Source organism: Megalobrama amblycephala, linkage group LG22, assembly GCF_018812025.1.
Source record: "Megalobrama amblycephala isolate DHTTF-2021 linkage group LG22, ASM1881202v1, whole genome shotgun sequence".
NCBI lineage: Eukaryota > Metazoa > Chordata > Actinopteri > Cypriniformes > Xenocyprididae > Megalobrama > Megalobrama amblycephala.
Window position 1 is genome coordinate 32653520 of NC_063065.1, and position 27745 is coordinate 32681264.

At 36.7% G+C, this 27745-nt stretch overlaps 1 protein-coding gene across 2 annotated transcripts in view; it reads right to left on the minus strand.

Annotated features, from left to right (window-relative positions):
- plod2 (procollagen-lysine, 2-oxoglutarate 5-dioxygenase 2) overlaps positions 1-21851 on the minus strand; it is a 59396-nt gene extending 37545 nt beyond the window's left edge. The window contains exon 1 of one of the 2 annotated variants that reach the window (XM_048174697.1): positions 21369-21851. In XM_048174697.1, coding sequence (XP_048030654.1) covers positions 21369-21465 — 97 coding nt within the window. In that variant the 5' untranslated portion in view covers positions 21466-21851. The remainder of the gene's footprint in view (positions 1-21368) is intronic. The other variant, XM_048174698.1, reaches the window with a different exon arrangement.
- Between the last annotated feature and the right edge of the window lie 5894 nt (positions 21852-27745).

The window sequence follows — 27745 nt, forward strand, 5'->3', positions numbered from 1 at the left end:
TGCTGTGCCATCTATATTGGATCCTGGTATGTAATGATTCATGTACAGTCAGATGTTTTTGTCTCAAAATCATTCATTGTCAGTAAATCAAACCTGTGACTAAACTTTCAACTTCACATTGTTTCTCTTAGTAGGATGAAAATAATCGGTTATTTAAACTGAGATTAAATTATATAGAGAAAGCAATCAAAGAACGCTCCCTTTACAATCGCTGGAGCTGTCAATCAAACAGCTTGAGTGTTCTGGACTCTTGCCAAAACTGTTAGAATCAGCAAATCTCTTATTTACATCGTGTTTGCACTGTTAGTTATGATGAAAGCATTCATTAGTGTGCAGAAATCGAGTTACAATGACGAGATCGCTGAATTTATGCACTCAACATGTCTACGATCAGCTACATGCTCATCACTGCAACCTTTCATGTCACGATCTAAATATAATGCTATAATCAACACTTTTCACGATTAGTAAACCTTATAATAAAAACGTGCTAAACGTTTTCGAGAGAATTCCACATGTAATACAAGTTATTTCCACATGCAAAGATTTCAGCCAATCACAGCAGTGGGCGTTTACATTTAAGTCTCACAGTAGACACGCCCCTTCAAACAGAGCATTCAAATCAGAGTAGGAAAAATGCCTTTTATTTCTAAATTATGATATTTTTTGATGTAAAAATCATACTAACATTATAAGTGCACCCCAGGAAACATTATAAAATAATAAAATAATGCAGTTCATGACCCCTTCAAAAAAACAGGTATACAGAACTAAGTGCCCATGAACTAAAGTGGCACAATGCATGTTGTCTTTGCAGACTTTACTGGATTAGAAGAAGCTATTTGACCACCAAAAAACCCCTGCACCTTAAAATACTTTCTCTGCTGTAGGAACAACTTTGGTGGGTTTCTCAGTATGTCTTGTGAAAATCGACTTGAATGAAAAGTCACAACCGGTCAGTGTCTTCATTCATTTTGGAATGGAACACATTATTACACGTCCAGCAATAAAATAAGGAGTTATGGCAGGAGCAACAGGATTTCTCACCTCATGAAATGGCTCAACTGTACCATTTCAGAATAAAGTGTTAGTACCCCATTTGTACTGAGCCAAACATGGAAATATTTGAAACAAGTAGTTGAAAAAAAAAAAAAAAAAACTAACTATATTTTGATTTCTGAACATTTGAACATTTAAAATTCTGTACTTTTTTGTAAATTAATGCACAGTAAAAAAAAAAAAAAAAAATGTGATTATCTTCATAATCTTTGGTAAAAATCAGAAAAAAAAAAAAAAAGGTTTCTCCTCTGGAATGTTGTTCCTTCTCTGATGTCAGTTTGATGCTATTATCCACATCCCTAACCTTAACTCTATTTCTTCTCATTTAATATTCAGTTTCACTCTGAAGCCAGATTTCTGAAGTAAATTCGAATGCAACTTCAGGTTCATACTGACTTTAAAAATCCAATGATTTTCACATTTTAAGAATATAGCTCACTGAAAATAATCTATTTCTGAGCCCTTCTGAAAATGTCAGGGTCAGATGTTTAAAACCGAACCATCTATTGATATTGGAACAACAACACTTACAGGATGAATGTGCAGTATTTTGTCCTAAGGATTTTTCTTCATCTTACCAAAGAATATTAGGGAGTTTTTCCCTAGTCACTGCTGTTTTTGGTGTGCATTCTAGGGCTCTTGGCTCTTTTCAGCATTAACATATACTAGGGGTGGGAATCGGAGGGTACCGCACGATACGATACGATCACGATAAATGGCTCACGATAACGATAATATCGCGAGCGGGTGTGTCTCATACGTTCTGAAAAGTGAAGTCACGGGCTCTTTGATCGCCCCCTGGAGGCTGGATGCAGTACAGGTCATAAACCCCGCCCTCTCAATGCAGTCGAATGAGACTTCAGTGAAAACTTAAAAATAAATTCTGCTTCAAATAAAACTTTCTGAAAGATGGTTTTGGTCATTTAAGGTAGTTGTTATCACACTGATATATATTCAATTGTTCGTTTTTGTGATGATTTAGATTTTAGCTAGAAATTTGATGCTATAAAAACGGGGCGTGTCATCATGATTCGAAGTTGATTGACAGCTTGTCTGAGGACTGTCGGAGCTTCGAGGGGAGATTGAAGATGTATTAACTAACTGTTAATTTTCGATTTCTTTGTTATTTAACACCAACAAAATGAGTTGTTCAGCAGTAAACTGTACCAACCGACCTACAGGATCTGACGGATCACTGAACTTTTTTTCTGTAACATCAAATGTGGGCGTTATAAGCTAATTAATAAATGTTATTAGTTAAGATAACGCACCTAATGTTAACCATGTCGGGAAAAAGCAGGTGATCGTTATCTGGCAGTTACTTATTATTTTTATGGGTATAAAATAATAATTAGCAGGACAAAACTAATGATAGCCTACTCTAATTACAGCAATCGATCTCCTGTAACGTTAGTTGAACTTGATTTAAAATGGCAGGACCGTTTCTGACGATTTAGAGTTGTTTCTAGTGGCATATTATATTTGATTTTATCTACTGAATTTGCTGTTTCAAAAATATTATTGCTCTAGAAACAGAATAGCCTATTATTTTATAGGTAGACTTTTAAATTGTGTATAATTTTTATAGTCTATTTAAAATACATGAATGATGACACAGTCGTCTGGGCGGAAGTTTGATATCGCGACTCCGCCTCCGGCTCCACTGACGATTCCTTCTGCGCATGCCCAGGCTCCAAACTTTTTTTTTTTTTTTGACGTATTGCGTAACGTGTCAGCGCCCATTCATCAGCCCATTTTGGCTTCAGTTCAATACAATGGAAGGAAGCGGCGTCGCGTCGTCCATCTTTTTTTACAGTCTATGATCGCGAGTCAGTGATTCTGCGATAATCGATATATCGCTAGACAATCCTATAATGATACATCACGATATTGGTCTTAATATGAAAACAAAATGCAAGTGAAAAGGTTAAAAACGGATAAATCCGATCTTCAGTTCCTGCGATATATGTAGATTTAATAGAGTTCATGTCACCGAAAGCAAGAAATATGAGGTGCATTTTATTGACCATCAGTTAATTTCAAACTCGAAGAACGCAATAGGAGAGAGCAGCAACCGCACTGGTAAGTTCTCATTACTTTTAATGAAGATAATTGTGTGTTATGCGTCTTACTTTCACTTTCATATGCGGCAGTTTGCGCGTCAGCTTGCTGAAGAGATCTGCGGCAATGCGTGATTCAGTAGCGCTGTCATATCTGACTCTCACATGTTTCAGTTTTAGTATTTTTGGGAGAAGTAAAATTTACATATGTAGTTTCAACAACCAGATGCATTTAGATTGATGCAGACAGTTTTGACTGGAATGCGTCTCAGACAATCCCCTGAAGTGGTTTGAGCGATCGGATTTAAATCCGTCTCAAATGCGTTTCGGAGGGCATTTAGACCTGGTCTTTTCACGATTGGATAGCTATCCGATCAGAGAAAATGCATGAAGTGACCAGGTGCAAACAGACCCTTAGACGTTCTTCACAGAGCGCTTACACAGATATTACACAGGCGTTCGAAAGCAGGCATTTATCAGCGGATCCCTAATATATGCTTTCAAATGCTCCCATGTAGCCTATATCTAAGCGCTCGATGAAGAACGTCAAAGATGTCTAATTTGTCACACCAATGGTATATAAGTGCATCAAGACTTTGAACTTAAACGTGGTTGGCGGCATCTATTTTACTCATTCTGTTGTCCGCCATCTTGTTAATAACCTCTTTTTCTTAGGCTAGTTAACTTATGTTCACGTTTCCCTCATTCATGTGTTGAGCGCCGCTTTGAAGTAGTGACGCTTTGAGCAAAGAAATCTATTTATAGCGCTTTATTTTTTTTTAAATATATTTAAAAAAATATTTTTGTCCCACCCCTAACATATACATATGTTTATGTAATATGATCATGGCTCAAAAAAACAAACAAAACAAAACAAAAAAGTGTCAATGACAAAAAGATGGCAGCCTCCAGGTTACATACTTACAGCTGGACCATCTAAGTAAATGGGAGGGGGGGGGGGGGGGAAATGGGCCAACAGGATATCTCTCTCTCTCTTTCTCATCTATTAGACTATACATTTCAAGCCTGTAGATTAGAGTGTACATACTTTCAGCATTTTAATAGCTATACGAGAAACTTCCACTGAATTTCCTCCAACATTCAACCCCCCAAAGTTAGAAACCAAATGCTACAGCTTCCATGGAAGCATGAATAAAGTATGAGTCAAGAGCCAAAATATTCTAAAGAACACAATACAATCGGTGGGGACTTCTCAAGAAAAGGCTGGAAGCCCTTGAGACCATCACAAAGCATACTTCATTGTTTTTTGTTTTTTTGTTTTTTTTTTAACTATGATCCCTCTGATTTACTTCTAAATTCCAGACTGAAAGGCCTGGTTCCTCTCACGTACATAAGTTATATGCTGTTCTATAGCATGCAGTAAATGTTTAATGCGGATGCTTAGATGGTAATGTAATACCCAACGGGAGGCCACTAGAGTCATGCTGGATACGCCTTGTGCACACGGCATCCTACAAACATCCAGGTCTCACTGAGCCTCATTGTCTGAGAAAGCCCCTTTCTAAAAGCAGGTTGGGTTTAAAGTAACAGCTGGGGAAATCTATACAATGAAATTTTCTGGACTGCTACTCTTGATGAAATATGATGTCTGCAAGGCTTGCTCTAGTGGTTACGTCAGCCTTAAACATGGGTCACGTTAAAGAAAATCTGAAGGGTCTTTAATCATTGTTCACTCCCATGGGCAGGAAACAATCTCTTCATCTCAACTGTTTCTCCTAGGAAGCAACAAGTTGAAATTCAAATAGTGACCAAATGGTGACTTACATTTGAGGTTTTTGGGGTCTTCAGCATCTCCTCGTTTTCAGAAAAGATGTGCCCAGATTTGCCGAGATGCAAGCCTTCTATCAAAATCTCAATATGAACTCTCTTATGAACTTTCTTATTAAATTCTTACAAGATCAAATAACCTCAAGCTACGATGGCCACGTTTAATTGTATAGCTCCATACATATTCTTAAAAAGTGTCTCATTCATCTCTATTTTGATTTCTCTTATGGGATTTTAGGAGAATTATCTTCACTGTAATATAACTAAGATCTCCATTAAAAAATCTTTAGAGCTTTAAGAGAGCAACCACTAAAAAATAACATCTTCCTGTGGGATGTGTAAATCCTGGATAAATCAATGATTGCTTGTTTAAAAAAGATATACTGAGCTATGTATCTGGTTTAGAATCGACATCTAAATGTCATTATTTTCAGAATACGCCCATGTTTTTCATTCACATACTGTATACACTATGCTTAGCCAATCTAGAATTTATTACACCACTGGGACTCTTGTTTCTGCAGCCGGCATGCATCTTTCAATGTTTTCTGCTTGTATTTAAAATAAAGTTTCACGATAATCCATTTCTGTATATAATCAATCACAACACGATATCCATCTGACTCTACTCCATTCTGGCTACACAGATCTGAAAGTCACACCAGAAAAGATTTGGAGGCTATTTCCCAGCATGTCTTGAAACATTTGCATAATGGAAGAGGGTGGGCAATCGGGGGTGGAGTGTTACATTCTCTCTCTGTAGTCTTCCCCTAAGGCCAACACATAAACCCCAATTGCTTTGACCCACAAGTGACCTAACCTTAAAACAACAGCTAAAAACAAACGAGCGCAGCAGCCGACAACGTGTACACTTGCCACTGTCTTCCTTTGTGTTATGCTAGAGAGATTGAGGCCTGGATGACAAGTCCAGCTCACCAAACTTAGAGACAATCAGTTGCCATAGCTATACAGTACACACAACAAGTATGTGATGACGCACGACTCCTGCTGTGCTGGTCGAACGGCACCGTCTGCAGTGATGCGGAGATAAGCAGGTGACTTAAACATTCCACTCGGCTCAAATACAAGATTTCACAGGAAGATTACGGTTGCAAAGGTGTTCTGGGTGGTTGACTGGGTGCTGGAATGCATTACTAGCAGGTTGTCCTGCATCCTCAATAAACAATCTACAATTAGTCCAAAATGCAGCTGCTAGAGTTCTTACTAGCTCAAGAAAATATGATCTTATAAGACCAATTTCATGATTTATACACTGGTTATTAAGTTCCGTATCATTCACACTCTTCTGGCTGTATCTAAGTTCACTAAAGGACAGAGAGCGTTTTCACATTTGGCTCTTAAACTCTGGAAAAGCCTTCCTGATAATGCTCGGGTTTAAGACTCACTCTCCCAGTTTAAATCTAGATTAAAGACGCATCTCTTTAGCCAAGCGTTCACATAATGCATCTCATATCCTTGTACTCCAGTTACATCAGATCAAATGCACATGACTATATTTAGTTAAAGGTGCCCTCGAATGAAAAATTGAATTAATCTTGGCATAGTCAAATAACAAGAGTTCAGAACATGGAAATGACATACAGTGAGTCTCAAACTCCATTGTTTCCTCCTTCTTATATAAATCTCATTTGTTTAAAAGACCTCAGAAGAACAGGCGAATCTCAACATAACACTGACTGTTACGTAACAGTCGGGATCATTAATATGTACGCCCCCAATATTTGCATATGCCAGCTCATGTTCAAGGCATTACACAAGGGCATCCAATAACGTCTGGATCTGCACAGGTGAATCAACAGACTAGATAAGCAAGCAAGAACAATAGCGAAAAATGGCAGATGGAGCAATAATAACTGACATGATCCATGATATTTTTAGTGATATTTGTAAATTGTCTTTCTAAATGTTTCGTTAGCATGTTGCTAATGTACTGTTAAATGTGGTTAAAGTTACCATCGTTTCTTACTGTATTCACGGAGACAAGAGCCGTCGCTATTTTCATTATTAAACACTTGCAGTCTGTACAATTCACAAACAACTTCATTCTTTATAAATCTCTCCAACAGTGTAGCATTAGCCGTTAGCCATGCAGCACAGCCTCAAACTCATTCAGAATCAAATGTAAACAATACAACAGTATACAATACTCACATAATCCGACGCATGCATGCCGCATGCATGACGAACACTTTGTAAAGATCCAGGGTTATATTAGCTGTGTAAACTTTGTTTATGCGCTGTTCAAGGCAAGCGTGAGCTCTGTGGGCGGAGAGCACAAGAATTAAAGGGCCAGTAGCCCTGAATCGGCTCATTTATAATGATGCCCCAAAATAGGCAGTTAAAAAATGAATTAAAAAAAAATCTATGGGGTATTTTGAGCTGAAACTTCACAGACACATTCAGGGGACACCTTAGACTTATATTACATCTTTTTAAAAAAAGTTCTAGGGCACCTTTAATGTTATGAACAGCAGCTACGCTAATAATTTTCAATTTGCTTTTCTGTTCTGATGCTCAAGAATTACGTACCTACACTTTATTACTTAATGTGTTGTCATGTTAACCATTGTTTAATGACAACAGACAATTGACTTCTTTTAGAGTCATGGTTTTTGAAAAGCCCCAATTATGAGCAATAGTTATAGTGATGCTTATTAAATTAAACGTCCTCTCCACTAAACATGATTTCTAACTTATGATTAGATGTGCTGTTTCTCTTATTACTTTCTCAAAAGCCACTTTTGAAAGTAAATAATGATGTGCTATTAATCTTGAGATGTCTGGCATATGGAGAATGTCAGCTTCATAGGAACTGAGCATTAGATGTGCTTAGTAGTTCTAGAGTACATTTGCATTACATTGACATTTAATCATTTAGCAGAGGCTTTTATCCAAAGAGACTTACAAATGAGTAGAACAAAGAAGCAATAAAACCAACAATAGGGCAACAATATGCAAGTGATGTGACAAGTCCCAGTTAGTCTATCACAGTACATGTAGCAAGGTGTTTTTTTTTTTTTTTTTTATAGATATATAGAATAGTAAGTGTTAGTATTAAAGCAGCTTAAAGCAGCTGTGATTAAACATAATGCATTCTATCGAGATCTATTTTCCATGATTCATGTAGTCTACATGTAAAGCAGTAAGAATTACTAAACCAGAAGAATCATATTATGGGAGTGTGCACCCTGTAGGGCAATAATGTGTGTTAATGGAGTCCACAGATAGGCCTAATGCTTAATGTAGTGCAGGCAGACATTCAATGCAGACAGAGAGGTCACTGTCCAACACTCCAAAGAATTTCACTTTCCGCTCCTTGATGTAGGAACACTGTTTTTAGAGAGAAATTTTCGGAAAAAGCGGTGTGGACTTTTAAAAGATGTCTATTTTGAATGTAGTACATAGTCTGGGCTCACCAGAGGAGACAGTGTTTGACAGATCAGTGTGAACTGCTGAGGTCCAGAGGAATGCTGCTTCAGACAGACGAGCTGTTTCTTTTCTCAGAGTGGTGCTTTAAAAGTGTTCCTGTGCGCACACAGTGCAGGGCCGTCTGTGTAAACTTTCACAATACACTGGAAGGGTACAGTAATACGCTCACAACTTCTACCACATAGAGCAATTAAGTCTCAGTGGGACAGTCAGAGTCCAAGTTAAAACAAAAGACTGCTTACTTAAAGTAAGTATTTCTCAACTTAATGACTGGGAAACTAGAGAACACACTCTGTTTTCTCTGTGGCCCTCTCAGCTTATCTTCTAAGTAATGCTTGAGGCTCTGGAGACAGAGTATGTTTAAGAAAGCTCTCAGTCTACAATAACATGGCCTCTCACACTTTTTTCGGTCAGCTCTCTGGTGGCTCGACATACAGGTGGGTAAATCATACTGGGGGAATGAATTATCAATTGTACTTGCATGGTGTTACTGCCCATCTGGTAAGCTGGTTCTGACTGCTCCACCATTAGCATCCATGCACTTGAATGGGCTCTTTAAAACGTAGAAAATCTTGACTAGACAGCTCATCTGCATTAATGGTGCTCTTCTCCATCATTTCATCATTATTTGATAATATACTGATGCCATGAACAATATAAAATGCAGGTCACTCTTTAGATTAGGGTCTAATTTTCACTATTAACTAACTATTAACTACAAATTTTGGCTCAATAAACTCCTAATTATTGCTTATTAATAGTTAGTAAGGTAGTTGTTGTAGCATTTGAGTTAAGGTATTGGGTAGGATTAAGGGATGTAGAATAAGGTCATGCAGAATACATACACTGATACGCTGCTGCACTAGGGCTGGGCGATTATGACCTAAAATCAAAACCTCGATTAATTGAACATTTTACTTCGATTACGATTAATGAGCGATTATTTTGTTTGTTTGTTTGTTTTTTGTTTTTTTGCCCTCATAGTTCATTTATACGTTAGAGGATTAGGGCCAAGCAAGAATAAACTTAAATTACGAGAAAAAAGTTGTTAAATTACGAGAACAAATTCGTTAAATTATGAGAAAAATGTCATTAAATTTCAACAAAAAAGTCGAGATAAAATGTTGAGAGATAAAATGTTGAGAATAAACTCGTTAAATTTCGAGAAAAAGGTTGAGATAAAACGTTGAGAATAAACTCATTAAATTACGAGAAAATACTCGTTAAATTTCGAGAAAAAGGTCGAGATAAAATGTTGAGAATAAACTCATTAAATTACGAGAAAATACTCGTTAAATTTCGAGAAAAAAGTCGAGATGAAATGTTGAGAATAAAGTCGTTAAATTACGAGAAAAAAAAATTGTTAAATTTCGAGAAAAAATTCGAGATGAAATGTTGAGAATAAAGTAATTAAATTACATGAATAAACTCATTAAATTACAAGGAAAAAAGTCGTTAAATTACGAGAACAAATTTGTTAAATTATGAGAATAAATTCGTTAATTTAATGAGTTTATTCTCAACATTTTATCTCGACTTTTTTCTCAAAATTTAACAACTTTAATCTCGAGATGGTTTTATTTTTTTAATTATTGCTTGGCCCTAATCCTCTTCCGTACATTTAAAAAAGTTTGTACTGTAAATAAGATTGACTATTAAAAGGTGGGATTTTTTTTTTTCCTATTAAAAGAGTGATCTGACATAACAGCTCACTTTCAGCAGTTATTTTATCTATGGTTCGTAAAATTTCTTACAGATTTCTGCTCGTTGTAAATCAGATAAAGATAAATTAGTACAGTACCAGTATGTAATGAGAGCGATTGCGTGTGTCCCTCTATTAATTGTGAAGCTGTGGGTTGTAAATAGTTACTTCAAAAGTAGAAAAATATATGCTATAATAACTATTGAATTTCACAGGACAGCACTGACAACTAGTTTCTGCTCCTCAGTGTGCGCAATCTTCATGTTTTGCGCAGCTACTGTTTGTATGAGTGTTCGTGCCACAATGCCACTGTGCGAGCACGGTAGCTCAGTATAATAATATACATCCAATTGACTAATGGCTTGAATGTCTAAACTGGCAAACCGTAATACACATACAACTGCCAAAGTTTAGTAAAGATGCAAGGCTCACCGCTCGCGCGCCATCTCTGTGTTGACTCTGTGTTCACCTGAGTGTTGACTAGACGGGGCGGAGTCACATGGCAACATGCGCGCTAGCCGGTTTTTAAGTGGGAAGTATAACAGGATTAAAAAAACGAAATAACTGATATGGGAAAATTACGTTGGTTAGAGGTTCTGAATTTCAGTTTAGATTACTTTTCGATTAATCGTCCAGCCCTATGCTGCACAAATAGCATATATGAATAACCCATAGCAGATCTGTACAGGTGGAGCTGGGGAAGGTGGTGGGTTTTAGAGGAACTCTGAAGCGTGCTGCAAACTGCTATAGTGAAAGCCATATAAATGTGTGAGCAACAAGCTCATTGGCTGCAGATGTGACATGGACCAATCAGCTTGTATTAAGACCCATCAGCTTGCGCCATCTAGAGTTTCATGGCATAATGCAAATGATGTAGGGAAAAAATGCAGTGCACTATTCAAAAGTACAACACAAATTTTGTCTATTAAAAGTTTGCATACCTAAAATGAAAAAAAGAATTGCTTTATGTGAGTCACTTTGTCGCATAGGCCTTTGTATTGCCTGTAAGATTTTCTGCATCATTTAAAATTAAATGTTAATATTTTATAAATTAATACTAATATTTATTGCACTATAAAGTCAAATTATTCTCCTCAAGATGGCGCAATAATGGTGTGCTCAAGAGTTGAGGATTTGGCATTCTAAAACAACAGCTGTAAATTCTTTCCCAACTAAAAGAATGTAAGACTAGAGATTTAACTGAGATCACAATCTTGTGTCCTCCAGGGAAATTCTTGACGTCAGATTGCTCCAGAGGGATTGTCCTTACAATTGTTGCACTTTAACAGAACACTGATCAGCAGCTACTATGTTTAGGAGTTAACAATGCAGTATTATTACAACTACTAGGTCTCTAAAAGCAACATGATGAAATCAATTTGTTTATGAATTTAATAAAGAATGAAACTGAAACAGTAATTATTATTTTTGATTATTATTACCAGCATCAACTAAATAATCTATTTCTAAAACAGAAGCCTGCAGTTGTAATAAGAACACTTACGACAGCTAACAGAGGTGATCTCAATTCAGGCAGTTCTGGGAAACACTACTGAGTCATATAACTGACCTCATTAGGCGGTCTGATCCCTCAACAGCCAGGCTTTACCACAGCTCCCATTCATTCACATCATAAGTGTGTCACTGTGCTTCTCCAACAGACCAGCACTTCCGAATTGGTGTAGGGAGCACCCTATTCTGCCCGCTTAACATGAGCATGTTAGTGAAATCCCAACCAAAATCACCAGAATCAACTGCCAGAACATACATATACACACAAATATCTAGAGGTCAGACTTACGCCTCATTACACTGTGGGAAAAACGGCCAACGTCAGATCGGAAGAATTTTAATGTAACCGCAGGTAGCTGCGACTCGACAACGAGATACTATAAACACAGATACTTCATAACACGTTCTAAATCTCTGTGTCTGTAGCCAGCTGACTGCCAAATGTGTTATCACTTAGGGAGCAGAAAACAAATTTGAAGGCTGGGCACAAAACAAACAAGGGGGAAACGGGTGGTGGGTGATTGCAGACAGACATTATTTCAGCTGTCTGCAACTAAAATAGAAAAACTTTCTCTCTGGGGGCCTGGAAATTTCCTTGATTGTTTAAACATGCCCCCATGTCTATAACCCGAGAATCTTCTAGTACACTGGCAGAGGGGGTTGTGCTTCGAACGCACCTCTCTAAAGCAGCTGTAAATGCCTCTAGAATGGAACACTGCATGACGTCAGCAGCATCTGGTTTAACATGGGCTTGCCCACAGTAGTTCAGTTGGGGCTTTAACTTACCAGTAACTCTTATTTATTTTTCCTTGGCTGGAAAAACAATCACGTATATGAAGAACAGAGAAAAAGGACGAGGATATTTGGTTAACATCATCAAAACTGCGCCTGCCGTGACCTAATGCTTGCAATTACTGTGGTCACTTCCTGTGCTGAACTGAGTTGAGCGTTGCCTTGGAGTTGGAATGCTGTATTGGCCAGACCAATTAAACAAGCCAAGCAGAGGAACGGCTTCTGTTTGATTCGGGAAACCCTCGTAATTTTGGGATTGAAGGCCACACAGTTATAGGGGTTGAATAAGGACATGAAATACGAAGGCAAGCATCACTACTGCTCATTCTTAGAGTTCCACTGTACACATACGCTACTGTCAAAACTGAAGTATACTTTGGGCTTTTCTGTGCATGTTTGTTCAGTGCTGTTCAAAATTCAACCAAGGACCTATTATGCAAAATTCACTTTTATATAGTTTGTTAATATGTGTCTGCAGTGTGTGCAACCACCCTATTGTGGTAAAAATCTATCGACTTACCCATAAATCTGCAACACTGTCTCAAAACGAGCCGTTCAGGAACGTACTCCAATGTGACATAACACGGTAACAGGCCACGGCTACGACTGGCAAAGGAATCTCCCCTATTAGTGTAGCTTCTCCCCTCAGTGAGCTGTACACAGTCCGCCATGTTTAACTCCTCAACAGAGCATTTAACAGCAGCATTCGAGTAAGAAATGCATTCTTATTAAAGCTGCTTTAGTTATTTAATCGAGTGTAGTGATTTTTCTTATTTCTTATGATTCATATTAACAGCATTTACATCAGTAGGTCATGTATATTATGCTGCTGTCACTTTAATACACAGATCTAATATACACATGCAATTTATTTCCCTGCTGTTTACGTTCACAGACATTACCGACTGTGTTTGTGAACTTTGTGTGTTCTTGACACAACCTTGTATGCATTTGACAGTTTAAGCACAATAAGACGCAATAGAGAAATCAGTTTAATACTCGCAGGACATGCCGTCTGACAGCCAGCTTTCTGTGTGCATGCTTCGGATGTGTGCACTCAGAAAACCATATATCAGAACTGATAGGGCTTTAAAGGGGTCCTTGATTATGATTTCACTTCTTACTTTTAGTTAGTGTGTAATGTTGCTGTTTGATCATAAACAACATCTGCAAAGTTACGATGCTCAAAGTTCAATGCAAAGGGAGATATTTTCTTTTACAGAAATCGCTTTTTAAGGACTACAACAAATGGCTGGTAGGGACTACAATGAGCTTCTTCCTGGGTTTATGACATCACAAACCCCACAATTTACATAAACCCCACCCCCATTATTATGTGTTATCAGGGGCGGGGTTTATGTAAATTATGGGGTTTGTGATGTCATTTTACGCCAGACTGCTTCACAAACGAGGGTCAATTCAACGCTGGATTTCCACAAAAGATGAACATGACGGCACATGCTAGTGGATGAGTTGAATCAACTCCACAGCAACTACATCAATTTATCCACTAACCATTCAGAAACGTCCAGTTTCATTCTAAAAGTTGTAACTTCTTCCTGAGTCTCTCCATCAGTGTCGACTCCGGTTTGAACAATGTAAGGCTGAACACCGTTACTGACAATCCTCATTTTGGCTGCGTGAGATTCTCCAGCTTTGTTGTTGTTGAGCTGTTAAAGCTCCGCCCTCTTCTGGAAAGGGGGCGGGAGCAGCAGCTCATTTGCATTTAAAGGGACACACACACAAAAACGGCGTGTTTTTGCTCTCACCCAAATAAGGGCATATAATAATAAATGATCTGTGGGGTATTTTGAGCTGAAACTTCACAGACACATTCTGGAGACACCAGAGACTTATATTACATCTTGTGAAAAGGGTCATAATAGGTGCCCATTAAAACGTTCGCAAATAATAAACTTTGATGATATCAAAGAACTGCAATGTCATCTGAGTGTGACCATGATAGAGATGATATTCAAAATAAACAGATGTTTTGCTAGATTTTGGCAGAGTATTCAAGGCAGGTTTGTACAGGCTCTGCCCTCTTCTGGAAAGTGGGGTGGGGAGCAGCAGCTCATTTGCATTTAAAGATACATGCACGAAAACAGCATGTTCTTCCTTCCACTCAAAAATTGGCATTTACATCACGGTATAATAAATGATCTGTAGGGCTACTTCTTTGAGACTTATATCATGTAAAAAGGGGCATAATAGGTTCCCTTTAAACAATTTAATACACTTTTTGTAAACCCAACCAGTCAAGAAACAATGAAAGCATCCAAATTGCATCAGAAAAATGAATTAAATTTATAAATATGTAAACCACGACAGACGTCACTTCTTGCACCTCACAGCGACTAGTTGCCGTCCAGCTCATTTGCATTAAGTTGAGTTTTTCTCAACTTTTGGACTTTACAACTCCCAACACTTTCTACATTCAAAAATCCCACAATCTTCCACATGTGCATTTTGCTTGGATCTCACAAGAATTAACTGAAAATACCCACACTGTTCCACTCGCTCCACGCCAGTGGACACACACCATTAGTGGTTTGCTCAAACTTTGATGAGCAACTCACTTCACACTACATGGTATTGACATGAATGACACCTCAAATTGCATGGCTTAAGGAGATGCACACGCTGTTCGTTCTGATTTAATGGATAAAGTGAGTGTAAAATTCCACAGGCTTCCACTGAATGAGGGAACAAGCCTGATCTAGTATCCAGAATATAATAAACACCACTAAAGAACATTCTGTGCGTTTTCACATCAGAAAAAAATGTTTTTTGGCCAGATGAACTGGCTCCACACCAGTCCCTACACTGTCAAATGTCCAAAAATTGCACCTTTATGGGTACAACAGCTTGTCACTGTGGCAGTACCCTTAAAAGGACAACTTTGTACCTTATCTACCCCTAAAAGGTGCATTTTATTACCTTAGAGCAGTGTTTCTCAACCCTGGTCCTGGAGGTCCCCCAACACTGCACATTTTCAAAGTCTCTTTCTGACACACCAATTTCATGTTCAGAGTTTAATTAGGTTGATTAGGGAGACGAAGAAAATGTGCAGTGTTGGGGGTCCTTCAGGAGCAGGGTTGAGAAATACAACACTGTTTTCAACTAAAAACGAAAAACTGTTTGTGTTTTGGCCATTCATTTATACGACCACAACACTTTGGAGACCTGAAAGCGCAAACTTTTCGAAACGGGTTTCAAAGTGCACGTTTTTGGAAAGATACCATTATCGTCTCTGTGTAAAGTATAAAAACGTGAATTTGTGAAAACGTTATGTGCATGCATATTACAGTCTATAGGTGCGTCGTTTTTCTTTACAAAGTGACATCGCCAACTACTGGCCTGGCATGAATAAAACAGCATTTTTAAATGGATCATTTTGACAATGTTGTCGTCTGTATACAAAAAAACGCAAAGGAAAAACTTTTCTGTTTTTAGTACATCGTTGTCTTGTTAACAAATTGCCCCAGTGACCAGCTGTTGTACTCCTAAAGGTACAATTTTTGCATATTTTTTCTGAGAGTGTAAAATCAGCTTGACTTTATTTGATAAAAGAAGTAAAAGCAAAACACATTAGCCTACTATATTTTATATCTTTGGAGTTTTATTCTGTCATTTTAACATGCTACTGAAGGCTGAAGTGTTAAGTGTTGTCTATGGGAACAGACATGCTGAAGTGTCCCTAAGAGCTCATAGTCAATCAAATAAAAGTCACAGGGATAGAAATGATCATTTCTGCCAAATCTGAGCAGCTGCCTGCAAAACCTGATCAAAGAATAAATAAAAGACTAGAGTTTGGATTTGACGACACAACTGTATTTCTTGTTATGTGTCTTTTGGCTCTGACAATCGTTTAACGATTTGACAAACACAGCCTACATCAATCTAAACTGCTTACATAAACCAGACTTCTTTAATCAAGTGTGTGGCTGACTGACACCATGTTGCAAAAGACCAATTGCAGGCTTGTGCTGCCAGGTCCAGCAGTCAACAATATAGACTAGCATATATGTTCTGTTTTACTGGGACTCGGAAGTCGTAAATCTCACACTGCAGTTCAACTCAAAGGGCAGTATTTCATTGTGAAAGGTTCACAGAGGGCTAAACGTGGGTGGACATTGAAAACTCACAGAAGGTGTTAGTTCCCCCACAGGCATTTGAGTAGATGACATCTAGAGTCCCGGACCAGAATGTTCCGATTTAAACGTTTGAGTCTCTGGGCTACACAGGCTGATGGATGGGTTTTCAGACTGGGGTGATGTCATATCGCAAAAGCCAGAGGTTTCCTGTGCCGTTCACTCCCTTTCTGTCTACATAAAGCCATGTATTTTTCTTTCTATATCTTCCCCTGTGTTTAGGAGAGCATGCGTCATCTAGACACCAGTAACTCTTAATGACTGCAGCTTAATTACTGTGTGCAAAGGTACGGAAAAAAAACTAAAATCAGGGGCAATTAAGAGACCAATTTAGATTTGAATCTGCTGTGCACCTTAAATTCGGAAATTTACAGCCGGATTTCTTTCAGTGGTTTAACCGACAGCATATGAAACGTGGTACAGTTTAAATTCAGCATGGTCTTATTTTGTGTGATTTATCTGTGGATGTCACCAAATCAAAATTATTATTATTAATATTTTTTTGTAAAGCTTCTTAAAGGTGCCATTGAACGTTTTTTTTTACAAGATGTAATGTAAGTCTAAGGTGCCCCCTGAATGTGTCTGTGAAGTTTCAGCTCAAAATACCCCATAGATTTTTTTAATTAATTGTTTTAACTGCCTATTTTGGGGCATAATTAGAAATGTGCCGATTCAGGCTGCGGCCCCTTTAATTGCTCGCGCTCTCCGCCCCCTCCCGAGCTCTCGACTCTATCATTGCATAAACAAAGTTCACATAGTTAATATAACCCTCAAAATGGATCTTTACAAAGTGTTCGTCATGCATACTGCATGCATGCGTTGGATTATGTGAGTATAGTATTTATTTGGATGTTTACATTTGATTCTGAATGAATTTGAGGCTGTGATCCGTGGCTAACGGCTAATGCTACACTGTTGGAGAGATTTATAAAGAATTAAGTTGTGTTTATGAATTATACAGACTGCAAGTGTTTAATAATGAAAATAGCGATGGCTCTCTTGTCTCCGTGAATACAGTAATAAACGATGGTAACTTTAACCACATTTAACAGTACATTAGCAACATGCTAACGAAACATTTAGAAAGACAATTCACAAATATCACTAAAAATATCATGGATCATGTCAGTTATTATTGCTCCATCTGCCATTTTTCGCTATTGTTCTTGCTTGCTTACCTAGTCTGATAATTCAGCTGTGCACAGATCCAGACGTTAATACTGGCTGTCCTTGTCTAATGCCTTGAACATGAGCTGGCATATTCAAATATTGGGGGCGTACATATTAATGATCCCGACTGTTACGTTCTTCGAAGGTCTTTTAAACAAATGAGATTTACATAAGAAGGAGGAAACAGTGGAGTTTGAGACTCACTGTATGTCATTTCCATGTACTGAACTCTATGCTTTTGGGTGATGTCATCAAGCCCTCTTCTTTTTCAGCCCCTCCCCTCCAACTATCTGACTTCTTACAATCCAATCAATTTCTGATGGATAAAATCAAGTCCCACCCTACACTTTTTCTGGTTTCACTCATGTTTTCAGATTATGGAAGTAAAATGGCTCACAAACGGTGTTTCATGTTGATTTTAAAGACACATGATGTGTGCCGTTTGTCGATGATGAATAATGCAAGCTTTATTTAAAAATAGATCATATGAAATATCATCAACTATTCAACCAAATAAAGGAGTATAAACAGGTACAGACACATTTGTTAAGTCAAGAGAGCTGTCTCTGACCCCTCTTAGACCAGCCTAGACTGGACTGATGCTCTTGGCCTGGTCTGTTGGCTGATTTTAAAGGGATTAAATCAGATAATCAGACTAAGAGACAATCTTAAACTATCTAAGACCAGCAAACAATCTTAGGCTAGTTCAAGCAAGATGCTGTAGTTCAAGATTAGCAGAAGTAAATATGTGAACTGGCAGTAGATTTCCTTTGCTAGAAAATAAAAAGAATAGGGAAAAGGAAAAAAGCACACTTTTTGCAATGACAATGGATATGGAAACAGCACTTTTGGCGGGTGACAAGGCTCAATGACTTGTACAGGAACACCTTCAAATGTGAAACAGAAGATTGACTCCTTAAACAGTACTTTAGTTGTGTTATACTTAACAGCAGATGTTACAAACGTCACCGTCTCAGCGGATAGCCTATACATATTCACACCTTTGGCCTCCATTTGTGTGAAATCACAGTCGTACAATACTCAAATGTGACATTTGACACTTTGGGGTTTTGCTTTTGGAATGTTTTACCCAGTGAACTTTCTATAAAGATTTGGAATGTTATTTAAGTAAAGCTTGCAATAAAGATTTGTTGCTCCATTTTTCCAGAACTTGACCTAAATGTAATGCTCATTGCCTAACTGCATTAGAAACTGATTGACTTTAGTCTCCAGACCCAATTGAGAGCTCGGTTGTTTATAAAATGTTTGACAGTAATGCAAGCAATAAATTGCACCCTTAAGCACAGATCACTTTGTCTCAGAGTTGGGTTGATAGATGGGTTAAGCTTAACGCCTTGTGCATACAATGTAAATGCACTGTCAAGGATAAAGACAGCCACAGTCATGTTGCATGGAAATGATGAACGCCAAAATGAATGAAAACTGTGTAGGACATATTTTTCCCTCTGACTAGGCTTGTTGACACTCGAACTTTATATTCCTGTACAGTAACTAAAAATGCACAGGCAAATGTTGACAAAACATAGAGACATTTTAATTATTTAAACACGCTTTTAGGCTGTAAATGTTTTATTATTGCAAAGAAATTACTGTACAGCTTAATGGAATCCAGAAAGTAATTAAAAAACTTGTTTGTGCTTCAAAGAAATGCTTGACTCATTATTGTGTGCATTAACTGTGTGCTTTGCAATTTTAGAACAGTTTAGTTATTGCACTCTCAGCCTTGTAGTTTAAACAGCATAGTGTTATACCTCTCACACACACATTCCCTCGCAACATGACTGTGTGAAAAAGGTCTACCTGACATCCCTCACGTCCCAGCGAGAAGCAAGGTGTTCTGTAGTGGAGACTGAGGCTAGACTTTTTTCTCCAGTGAATATTTCTCATGGTGTTTTTTGAAAGTCATTTTCTCTATAGACACAAATATTAAAGCTATAAATTCCAGCATTATGGGGCATATTGTCATATATATGAGGTAGCCCGTCATTAAGGTCTATTATGGTCTTTTCAGTTAAATTTACTGAGGCTAGTTTTCAGACTTTTTATTCTCCAGTGAATATTTCTCATGGTGAGTTATTTCTGAAACACTGTAAAAAATTATTTTCATGATTTGTTATCACATTTTTTATTTTGTCAAATCAACTTAGATCATTAATGTGGTTCATATAACATAATATATTTTGCGTTTCTGTTGATTAAACCAATCGCCTTTGTTGTATTAACTTTAGGGCAACCAGGTAACTTACTTTTTTTAAGTTAAACCAACAATTATTATTATTTATTTTTTTTACAGTATCATTTTCTGTATAGACACAAACATTTAACCCTCTACTGCACGCATGTTGATGGCAGATGAAAAAAAAAAATATTCCACATCATTTTTTGGTTAATTTGGGAACATTTTATCGATTAAAAAAAAAAAAAAAATATATATATATATATATATATATATATATATATATATATATATATATTTTGGGGCCTCTATTATGGGGCATATTGTACGGAAGAGGATTAGGGCCAAGCAATAATAAAAAAATAAAACCATCTCGAGATTAAAGTTGTTAAATTTCGAGAAAAAACGTGTTAAATTTCGAGAAAAAAGTCGAGATAAAATGTTGAGAATAAAGTCATTAAATTACGAGAAAAAAATCGTTAAATTTCGAAAACAAATTTGTTAAATTATGAGAAAAATTATAAATTTCGAGAAAAAAGTCGAGATAAAATGTTGAGCATAAACTCGTTAAATTATGAGAAAAAATGTGTTCTCATAATTTAACGACTTTTTTATCGTAATTTAATTACTTTATTCTCAACATTTTATCTCGACTTTTTTCTCGAAATTTAACACGTTTTTTCTCGTAATTTAACGAGTTTATTCTCAACATTTTATTTAGACTTTTTTCTCGAAATTTAAAGAGTTTTTTCTAGAAATTTAACAACTTTAATCTCGAGATGGTTTTATTTTTTTATTATTGCTTGGCCCTAATCCTCTTCCGTAGGCTAATATTGTCATATATCTGGGGTAACCTGTCATTAAACAGCCTATATATTAAATTTATTGGGTAAAACAATGAAGCACAAAAAGCCCAGAACCTATTTTTGGACAGACATTGTAATTAATGTGACAACTTGTCACTTAGTGATTTATAAGCTTTTTTGATCATGGGGACCAAAAAAAAAAAAAAAAGTCCCCACAAGGACAAAGATTTCTGATATTGCCATCTTCGTGTGGACATTTCGTCCAAATAACATAGGGTTTACCAGGACACACACACACACACACACCACACACACACACACACACATATGTTGGTTGTCTTAAAATGTTCCCTTGTGACAACTTCCCCATGTGACTATGCCCTTTCTCCTCTACATGAGCAATAAAGGAAAGGCGACGTTTTACAGTAACTTTCACACATTAAAGACCATTAAAGAGCTTTCATTTATAATCAGGTGATCCATATTTGGGGCATTAACTATTGACCAGTTAATGATTTAAGAAGGTTATCATTAATAATTAAGTGTTACCATCATATTAGTAAATTGCTCAGATCATATTTTTTAGCGGCAGCTTTTAACGCGAGCGTTCTAGTCGCGTCGCATTCAGTGTCAATGACGCAGCAGAGCGCGCGGTCCCAATATAACGGGCTCTCTTACCTGTTGGAATATCCTTATTTGTCTCCATGCTCAGGGAATAATGAACACAGGACATCAGCACCAAAATGAACGCGCAGAAGCACCGATGATGCTCCATCGTCGCTTCAGTCCTCAGAGACCGTGTGAACGAGCAAGTTTGCGAAGTTTTGTGTGGCTCTGCTGGTCAGCGCGCGGTGTGTCCGAGAAGTCCCGGGTCAGTGATAAAACATTTCTCGAAGATCACCAAAGTAAAGTCATTTCAAATGGAAATCAGTAGCAATAAGCGTATTGGTTAGTCCCCGAAGAACGAGCTGACTGTGATGGTGCCCTCGATGTTCCCCAGACAGGGTGACAGTCAGGAGCGCGTGTGATTGAACAAGTACAGCTGTGTTTGAGCACCCCTCCTCCTGCAGTCCTCAAACACGAGCTCAAATAATGCCCCCCTGCACCGCCCTATTTCACACCCAGAGTCACACGCTGCTTTCACTAACAGAATAATAAAAGAGTAGCACAGTAAAAGTGAAAACCTGCTGCTTCATTATTATTATTATTATTTTAGTTTTAAAGTAAAATGTTAATACGCTTGTGTTAGAACTTGCAAGTTCATTAAGTTCACTGCACTTTTTGACTACTTTGAAATGAGTTATAGATTAAGAAAACCAAACTAAAATTTTGAAAGTTAAATTGAATTTTTTTTTTTTTTTTTTTTTACAGAGTGCATATGAGAAATAAACTGAATGGATGAAAATAAGTTGAATATAAAGCAAAGAAGTGAGTAAAACCTAAAAATCTAGTTGAAATTTCAAATGCCAGAAGCTTGGGATAGGGTTAGTCTATAGAATTTATAATCAGCTTAATCTAGCAGTAAGTAAACTGGAGGTCCTCATCATCATCATATAAAAGCAACCGTATGTGTGTAGAGAGTGGGTCAGGTTTTCCATACATTGTGAGCACCAAATGACCCCACAATGACCTTAAAATCTGAAATCACATTCATTATGGGGAGCAGTCAACAGCCCTCATGAGGAAAATGGCTAATGAACATACTAAATGATGCTTTAATGGAAATATAAAAGGTTTGAGGGTTACAGTTATGGCAGTGGATAGAAAATATCAGTGGCTCAATATAAAAACTATAAGTAGATCTATAAAGTCCCCACTATGACTTCCAATGCACAGAAGTTTCTTTAAAGTGGAAAACAGTTCAGTTACACCTTTTTGGTAACACTTTATTTTAGTGTCATATGTTACATGCAGTTACTATAAAAATAACTATAAATTATGCATAATTGCATGCAACTAACCCTAAACCAAACCAAACCCTAATTCCAACCCTATAGTAAGTGTATGTAGTTACTTAATATTACTGAGTACTTAAAGGATTAGTTCACTTTTAAATAAAATTTTCCTGATAATTTACTCACCCCCATGTCATCCAAGATGTTCATGTCTTTCTTTCTTCAGTCGAAAAGAAATGAAGGTTTTTGATGAAAACATTCCAGGATTATTCTCCATATAGTGGACTTCAATGCTTCCAAACAGTTGAAGGTCAAAATTAGTTTCAGTGCAGCTTCAAAGGGCTTTAAATGGAAAAAACGGAACTGGCGCCACGTTTGTTTCGTAAGTATAGGGAAGGCATAGGACATACAGCGTAAGCGTTTTGAAGAATACAGAAACCGGAAGCACATGCAAGGCGATCATTTGTGTTTATAAAGCATATACATTTGTATTTTTTTCGAAAATGAGCGATCGTTTCGCGAGATAAGACCCTTATTCCTCATCTGGTATCGTTTAAAGCTCTTTGAAGCTGCACTGAAACTATAATTTTGACCTTCAACCGTTTGGTGCCCATTGAAGTCCACTATATGGAGAAAAATCCTGGAATGTTTTCATCAAAAACCTTCATTTCTTTTTGACTGAAGAAAGAAAGACATGAACATCTTGGATGACATGGGGGTGAGTGAATTATCAGGAAAATTTTATTTAAAAGTGAACTAATCCTTTAATTGCAATGTAACAAAGACACCTTAAAATAAAATGTAACCCTCTTTTTTAAGATGTCCATGTTACAGTGTAATTATACAGTTGAATAATAATAATTAGCTATATGTACTTACTATAGGTTAAGGATGGTTTAGGGTTAGATGCATGTAATTATGCATGATTTTAAGTTATTACTACAGTAACTGCATGTAATGTATAACAAGGACACTGTAAAATAGTGTTACTAGTGGTTCTTCTGATTATTAAAATGTTGGTTCTTTTAAGAACTGTTCACTGAAAGGTTCTTTGAGGAACCCAAAATGGTTCTTCAATGGAATTGCAGCAAAAAGAAAAAAAAAAAAAAAAAAAAGTAGAACCTTTATTTGTAAGAGCGTGGTACAGTAGTACCATCTGATGCCATTTTGTGTTATACTTTGTGGATAAAATTACTGATACTGAACATTCTTTTGGGGATGTCAACTGAAAGAAAAATGTTAAAAAAGTCTAATTTTACTTCTAAAGGATATTTTAGAGTTATTATAGCAATTGTTAAGAACAATATACATCAATGGGAGATTTGCACTGATATAACAAACATTCAATATGTGTGTGTAGCAATAGTAATAAAAATGTATGGTAACACTTAACAATAACGTTTCATTATCGACTAATAATGGATAAATAGTTATGTCAATATGTTAATTTTAACATTTACTAATGCATTATTACAAATCAAAATTTGTATCTGTTAACAATGAACAGTTAACTAATGTGGTAACACTTTATTGTAGGGTTCAATTCTCACTTTTAACTAGTTGCTTATTAGCTTGCATATTACTAGTATATTGGTTGTTTATTAGAACTTATAAAGCACATATTAATGCTAATTATGCATGATCACATTCTACATCCCTCAATCCTACCCAATACCTAAATTAAATGCTACAAAAACTACCTTAATAACTATTAATAAATTAAGAATTTTATTGAGTTTATAAAGTTGTAGTTAATAGTGAATATGTGTTCCCCATACTGAAGTGTTGTCAATAAATAGGAATAAATACTGTAACAAATGCATTGCTTAAAGTTAGTTAATGCATTAGCTTATTGTAAAGTGTTACCAAAAGTATACCATCAAAAATCGCATGCATTGTGGGAACCAGGCAACAACGTCTATAAGGAAATAGCTTCATAAACATATAATAATGTTGCAATGAAATATAGCTCAGCATTAAAACAAAAGAAATCCCCAACTTGGAAAACAAATATGTTGAGGCTGCCCACATAGATTCACTGACCGCTTGATTACTGCGGTACTAAACGTTGTATAATTTTCCCTGCGGGCATATAAATTGAGCTCCATTGCTATACCACAATGACATTGCGGTACATTGAAAAGAAAGATCCTCTGTGCCAAATAAAAACTATATGGCAGAGTTGGATCTTGATCATGCCATTTGTGCATTTTATTGTGGTCTCAAGCTCTCAGACATATGGTGTTGTTGCATACAGTGTTATAATGAGCTAATCTGGTTCACGTCCAACATTCTTAATAGCCACTGATTGCTGTCACGGAGGCCAATGTAATCTTTTTACACGATTCAGTTTCACTCATGCATGTAGCAGTGAGCTATACAAATACTCAAAACACGAGTTCATCAAAGGTTCACAGTTCTCTGTCTTTGTCGCTGCCGATGGAAACTGTTTCAGATATAATGGCAGGAATGATAAATAAATGCAAAAGTACTCTCGATAATGCACATCCCATGACATTTCACAGCTTTGTGAGAGAGGAGTTTGTATGGACCGCGAAGCGGGGGCCACTATTAAAGCATGAACAGCTGAAATCACTTCTGTATTATACAGTGAGAAACACATTTGCTACATCTGGTCTTGGTTATTCATTGCGAAACAATATAGATGTGAGCATGGATGTACACATTTTGTGTGGGTGGTTAACTGTATGAGATTGCTTTTACATCATTATAGCTTTAAAGTGAAGAGAAGCTAATGCATATCTTGATTCATAGAGGCAGAAGACTGCCAGTGACATTATCATGTTCTCTGAAATCTGTCAATTTACTATTGCAGTTAAAGGGTAAATCTCACAAAACCACACTTCATATTTCAACCCAAAATGGAAAGAATGTATAATTAATAGTTTCAGAATAATATATGCTTTTTCAACATTAAACAAGTACATTTAGACAACAAGTCCTGACCAATTCCCATCAGAATAACGAGTTAAAACAAAATAATTGAATTGAATTTGTAACATTTTTACATCAAGGTATTTGTTGTACAGCATTTTAGGTATTTGATAACACTATAAACCTTTCATATAAGTTAACGTGAACTAAAAATTAACAATACTTCTGCATAATTTATTAATCTTAATTAACGGAAATTTCAACATTTAGAAATACATTAAATTCCAAAGTTGTATTTTTTTAACATTTGTTAAAGAACTGTGAACATGAACACAAAGTGAACACTTAGAATTTCACTAATGCAAACTAAGATAAATGAATGCTTTAAAAATATATTGAGTCTTTAGTGCATGTTAGCTAATGCATCAATTAATGTTAATAAATGACAGCTTATTGAAAAGTGTTACTAAGGCTAATGTTGCAAACAAAAATCAGATTTTTTGCACTTTTTGATGGGGTTTTTAAAGCATGGACAGCAAAAAAAGGAAAAAAAAAAAAGTTTTTGCCCCAAATCTGTTTCATTTGGAGGTGGTTTAAAATGTGATTCCAATCAGATTTTTACAGTGTGGACACTCTGGTTTCAAATGATCTTTTACATCACTCTTAGCGCAATGCAAACAATAATGTCAAAAGCGGTGACAGTCTCCTCTGTTGCACCAGAAAAACTCAGCGATTTGACAGGGGGAGCGAGACGATGCCCCTCCATTTTACCTGAAAGCCTCGTCACATACGTGGGTACGCCTATGTCATTGCCAAAGCAACCCATGCAGATAGGTTGGTTATGTCTGGAGTCCTGGACACACAAATCTTATTTGATATGAAGACAGTCTGCCTGAAAAGATCTGATTTGAGAGAAAAAAAAAAATCAGATTTGCCTACAGTCTGAACAAAGCATAAGTTTTTCAATGCATGTTTTTATTTGTAATGGTTTAAAACTGTATTCTATCCCCTACCGCTAAATCTACCCATCAATGGAAACCTTCTGCTATTTTTAGATTTTCAAAAAAAAGATCATTCTGTATGATTTAGAAGCTGTTTTCCTCTTATTTCTGGGGTGAAATGAGAGATTCACCTTATTTTTTATTCTTACTGGCAAAGGTATGGTGTCTATTCCAGGCAGAAAAAAGGCCAATAAAGTTAATCTAAGTGTCTGCAGGCAATTAAGGCAGTCATGAATCTCCATCTATATTTCCATTCATTGAAAATGTCAAGTACAGTGAGTTTTGATGTTGATGACAGAGTCAGGCAGTGGTAGAACCAATAAATGAATCAGGACTAAACATTTTAACAGACGTAGCGACCTTTTGTCTTGAACCACACAGTAAGACAATCTAAAAGCTTCAGCCCACCTAGTTTTTTCCCCAAGTGAGGCAAACCGAAAATACATATACGTGTCTTTTTGCGGTACTGGCAGGCCTGGCAAATGGTTTCTCGATTACGATGATGAGTCACCCATCCAAGACGCCATGATCTCATGGACCTGATGAATCCTTTGCTATAATTATTTCCAATAATAGCTTTTTTGTTTCAAATATACGCCTTTGATCCTGCCACTTTGCGTTAATTACAAACTGGCAACGACAGAAGAGCATGCAGTGCCTCTTGATAGACCAGTCGCTCTCGGTCTGACCACCTCATTTCCACATCTGTATACTGGTTTGAGTGAAGTGAAGACGGGAAATCCCACACTTCAGCCAAAATCATAAAGAGAACTTGACCTCCAGGGAAACACATTTCTCATCCTGCACTATAACCAGCCTCAAGAACCCATCGTTCATATGGGTGGCAATCAATGCGTCCGCAATGGCGCCATTTCCAACATCGAAGACAGGCAGATAACAGCGTTGGATATTTCAGAAAAACACATTACAGGGTATGGAGTCTATGAGCCACACAAGCAGGGTAGTTAATTCACATTTTATTTGCAGATAATATTATAACAATGAAATAAAAGGTCTACTTTTCATTTCACTTAAGTACTTTAAAAAGTGCACTTTTAAATAATGTCAAATTAAGTATTTGTTTCAATTATCTTTTGTCATGCTTTAAAGAAATGCACTTATTTTGATGTGTTGACTAACATACTAAAGAATACGTCAAGTACTTTATAATTTTATAATAGTGTTATTTGATTTTACATTTAGTTGATATATTTTAACCCTCTACAGCACAGTGTTGCCCTCAGGCAACAGAACGTTTTCTTAA